General features: G+C 34.8%; 1 protein-coding gene across 1 annotated transcript; it reads left to right on the forward strand.

The window, feature by feature from the left end:
* The first annotated feature begins 1547 nt into the window (after positions 1–1547).
* LOC143596463 (zinc finger protein SHOOT GRAVITROPISM 5-like) lies at positions 1548–3935 on the forward strand. Its single transcript, XM_077075233.1, has 3 exons — positions 1548–1840; positions 2107–2506; positions 3194–3935. The coding sequence occupies exons 1-3, from the start codon at positions 1747–1749 to the stop codon at positions 3840–3842; spliced, it is 1143 nt and encodes a 380-aa protein (XP_076931348.1). The 5' UTR covers positions 1548–1746; the 3' UTR covers positions 3843–3935.
* Positions 3936–5030: the final 1095 nt, after the last annotated feature.

Raw genomic sequence — 5030 nt, forward strand, 5'->3', positions numbered from 1 at the left:
CGTCTTTAAAAAATGAACTTTGACGTGCTAGTAATATATTCTGTTAATTTATTATTTTTTTAAAATTATTGAATAATAATGATGATATAAACAAAATTTTGAATACAAAAACGATTAATATCTTCTTAAAGTCGGATATATTCTATAACATCATTATTTAGAAAGAGAGAGGTGAGAAAACACCTAAAATTGTGTCATGTATTCCATATACGATTTTAATTTATTATAAAAGATCAAATATAAAGGTGTTAATACATGTAAAAGTAAAACCAACAATGGCACATTTTGAAACCCTACCACAAGAAGGATTATTCAAACCCACCCTCTAGTTGAAAGTGACCCCTACTTTGGAAACACCTTGTTGGTTTCACAATAACCTATGAAGTTGTATAATGAAATTTTATCTCTTAAGGAACCTGCAACAAGATGACATTGCACATCTAGACCCTCTCTTTCCATCCAAAAAATATATATCTTGTTTGCTTGCATTACTCGGATTCCTTTGTTTCCTAAATATCAGTTGTCCACCATCTCAAACAAAATGAACTTGAAATCTTGAAGAATATATTGGTAGGATGAAACTTTTATAAGAATATCATTAGACTTTTTGCTAAAGGAATTACTCATTAAGGAAAAAAATTGGAGCTAGATTATAGATACTTTTAGCTTTTTATCACAAAATTGGTTTAGTTACATACATAATGACCATCACTTTGACGAGGTGATCACAAGTTGGTGCGAATCCCGCTCATGTACTATATCCCCGGGTTTAAGACTGAGTGAAGCACAATTGGGTGGATTAGGCCGCGCAACATTGAACCCTCCCTGAGAGTTTTCCATTGGCTTAGCGGTTCAAAAAAAGGTTACATACCTAATGATCCCAAGTTTAGCACATGATACACTTGTTAGATGATTACAGATTTTTATATAGCAAAAGCTGGTGTTACATTACTTTACTTTCTTGACCATCTATGAGTAGCACTAGCTACTATATTAGCCTCAATCATGTTATTTTTAACTTTGTAACAGTGATTTGAAGGCTACTTTTCGTCAAAGGATTCACCTTTCCTCAAGAAATTCTTGTTTTTACCTTTATATATCAACTTTACAGTGAGGTGGCGTGAGTGAGAATGGAAGGTCACGTGTAAAGGGGTTTCTGGGCTTGCATTTATGCATTCAGATATTGCATTTTCTTCTTCTTCTTCTTCTTCTTCATCATCATTATGATTAAAGGGATGAAAAAGATGATATAAAATAATGACTGATTTTCTTTGTTTTTTCTCATGTGGTGGGGATGCTTTTTTGGTTAATTTCCTCTGCCTGTTTGCTTTGTTGTGGGCTCCACTTCATGTCATGTGATTGGATTATGTCCCACTCCCTTCTATCCTTCTCCATCTAATCTTAAACCCCACATTCATGTACTGCATCCTCTCTCTCTCTCTCTCTCTCTCTCTCTCTCTCACACACACACACACATATGGTTACAAGCTTTATATAGAAGACTTAGCTCAACCTTACCTGCTCAAGGTGAGGGGTCAATGAGAAAAGGCAAAGAAAGCTCATTTAAAAAGCTAAAAAGTTTTAAAGCTCACATAGCAAACTGCTTTTTAGGTTAATATGTTGAAGCAACCAAGTATGGTGACTTCAACATCTTTATGTACAGAATAACAAAGATTCTTGATCATAGATTATTAAGCACTTCATCACCAAGACACTCACAAAATCCCACTACATAAATCTTCCCACATGTTAGACAACCACCACCATCACTACACTATAGCATCTTCTTCAGATAATGGTCTTCCTAGCAAAAGAAAAAGGCGCCCTGCTGGTACTCCAGGTACCTAATTGATCAATTCATGCTTATTGATCAAGGGTCATGTTTATCTGATTTCACACCATCAAACAGTCGTCCTTAAACGACCGTTCTGACGAATAATTCTCAAATTATTGGTCAGAACGGTCGTTTAGGGAATAACTGGATGGCTGTCCATAACGGTGTGGGATTAGATGTCAGACTAGACCGTATTGATCAAATATGATTATTGATATCTTTGTTAATTATGAATATGGATGTTTAAATCTTGAAATTGTTTTAACTTGTAGATCCAGATGCTGAGGTGGTGTCTTTGTCACCAAAGACCTTGCTTGAATCAGATCAATATGTTTGTGAGATCTGTAACCAAGGGTTCCAGAGAGATCAAAACCTACAGATGCATAGGAGACGTCACAAGGTACCATGGAAGTTGCTTAAAAGGGATACTCCAGAGATAAAAAAGAGGGTTTTTGTGTGTCCAGAACCAAGTTGCTTACACCATGACCCATGCCATGCTCTTGGTGATTTAGTTGGGATCAAGAAACACTTCAGAAGGAAACATAGCAATAATAAGCAGTGGGTTTGTGACAAGTGCTCCAAGGGTTATGCTGTTCAATCTGATTATAAAGCTCATCTTAAAACTTGTGGCACAAGAGGCCATTCTTGTGACTGTGGTCGAGTGTTTTCCAGGTTACTTACTTTCATGTTCTTGATTTGATATTTTCTGGGCATCTTTCAGCTTTCTCTCTCTATTTTTTTCTTGATTAGACTAAAAGATGTGACCTTTCATCATGACCATTTATGTTTTCCTGCTCAGACATAAATTTCAGCACCATTTAGTCAGAAACAAATAAAATTCCTTAATGGTTTTCTCTGAAACTATTCAATTATTCTGTCCATTTTATGTTATTTCATTATCTTTTGATGTTTGAAGTGTACTCCTTATGTATATCACATAAGCACTTCCAATTTCTGCAATTATGTAATATAAATGCAAGCAATTTAATGCTAACATACCTTCACTAGATGTTTTTGATTAATCTAGAAAGACAAAGATCTAGTACATCATAATACAGTGTCACCTCTAGGTATTTTATTGTTTGAATCTTGTTACCACAACACAAGGAACCTTAATTAGGTTTATTCTTCAGTTGAATCATTAACCAATCTTTCTCTTTCAGGCTTCATTTTCTTTTGTAAACTTGAAATGATAATCTTATCACTATAGCATATGTATGGCTTTAGTTTTTTACTAGATGTTTTAGCATAAATATAAGAGTTTTTTTGTATACTTGTTCCATATACGTCTGTTTTGACTCATGAATGTTCTGAAGAAACCTCAATTTACACTTTTGATTTACTCATATGTCATTATAGAGTTGAGAGTTTCATTAAACACCAAGATGCATGTATGGTTCGGCGAATCCATGCAGATCTGCCCGCGTTCCAGCCGGCGTGTTCGTCTCGTACCGCATCAAGTACAAGTCCACCGAATGACATGAATTTGAATTCCATCCAAACAATGCCAAGATTACCACATCTCCAGCCTCCTTCACAGACTTTATATTCACAAACTCAATTAGACATGCAAAACACCTTGGAACTTCAGCTCTTACCATCACTATCACTCTATGAACAAAGCAACAATCATCAGACACATTTGAATCTTTCTATTGGAAGTGCACATAACATGCAACAAGAAGAAGAAATGAAGATAGCTTTGGCAGAAAAAGCATTTGCAGAAGATGCTAGACAACAAGCAAAGAGGCAAATTGAGATGGCAGAGATGGAGTTTGAGAATGCAAAGAGGATCAGGCAACAAGCTCAGATGGAACTAGAAAGAGCTATGGTTATTCGAGAACAAGCCGCCAAAAAGATCGATTCCACCATGTTAGAGATCACTTGTTATTCGTGTAGACAACGGTTTGAAGCCGCTAGGGATAATGGTGCAGCAACTACAGCAGATGAAACATCTATTGCTCCAAGTTACATGTCTTCAGCTTTAACAGATGGTGAAGGATATTAGTAATATTTTCAAGAAAACCGGTTTTCTGTTTCATCAATGTAAGAGTGTTTGTAAGTGATTTCATTCAAGTTCTTTTTTCTTTGCATTTTACTTTGGAAATATAATAAAGAAAGGATTGAATTGTTGGATCCTGACCATATTCTTCTTCTTTTGTTAATGTGTTAGTTTTCTACTCTTCATTGCTACTAATTGGCTCAAAGTGAAACGATCAACTTTTTAACCCATAACCTCACATTTTTAATAGGGGACACACTATATCACTAGACCAATAGGTCATGGGGGTGTATGAAACGCTCAACTAATTATCATAAATGGTTTTCGGTTCTAATAATTTAATGCATTTTGAAAGCAAATGCCATATATAATTTGAATGTATTTGGGGTTGTAACCATGTGGTAAGAGGAAGTTTGCATAATTAAGGTGAATTAACAAAAATCAAGGTGTGTATTCTGTTCATTTTTTTTATACATTCTTTAATTATACTAAATTTATTAGCTTAATTTGAACCCTCATGATCGTTTCTTGTTTTTAACTCTTTCCTAATCAATAAATTAACCTATTTAAAAAAACATATAAACTACCTAGGTAACCTATATTCTTGATAACTAGTCATGTCTAAATTGATAAACTAACAAACTTACCACTAAGTACATAATTACCTACACATTATTAAGTATAATAAAGAATTACAGAAAAAGACCCCAATGACTTAACCATGTTACTTTTTGGACGTTAACCATGTAACTTTTGATGAGCATAATTAAAGAAATTTGATGCAATAATTTCAAAACTTTGGCAACAAAAAATGCAAAACTTATAATTTCATATTCATCCTGAAAGGAAAAAGGTGCCTGCAATTATATGCCTTTAGTAGCTGAGTAGAGTTCAGGACCACTGCCATAGATGTTTCCTTGGTCAATAGTCAATGTACCAAGAGTTAGGCTAAGGGGTGTGGGGGCTCTAATGGGGGCTCCAGCCAATAATATTATGACGTGTGGCAGAGAGAGAAACTGAATAAGGGGGGTGTTGGAGCCCCCGTTGGAGCCCCTGGCCCTGGTGTGGAGGGGCTCCAGCAGGGGCTCCAGCGGATTTTTTTTTTATTTTTTTATAAATGTATTAAAAAAACGTATTATTAAAAAAACTCATAAATTATTTAAAAAAACACACATTAATTAAAAAAACACATTA

This window comes from Bidens hawaiensis, unplaced genomic scaffold, assembly GCF_021521415.1.
Source record: "Bidens hawaiensis isolate Kalapana, Puna unplaced genomic scaffold, B.hawaiensis_p1.1 tig00046490_1, whole genome shotgun sequence".
Classification (NCBI taxonomy): domain Eukaryota; kingdom Viridiplantae; phylum Streptophyta; class Magnoliopsida; order Asterales; family Asteraceae; genus Bidens; species Bidens hawaiensis.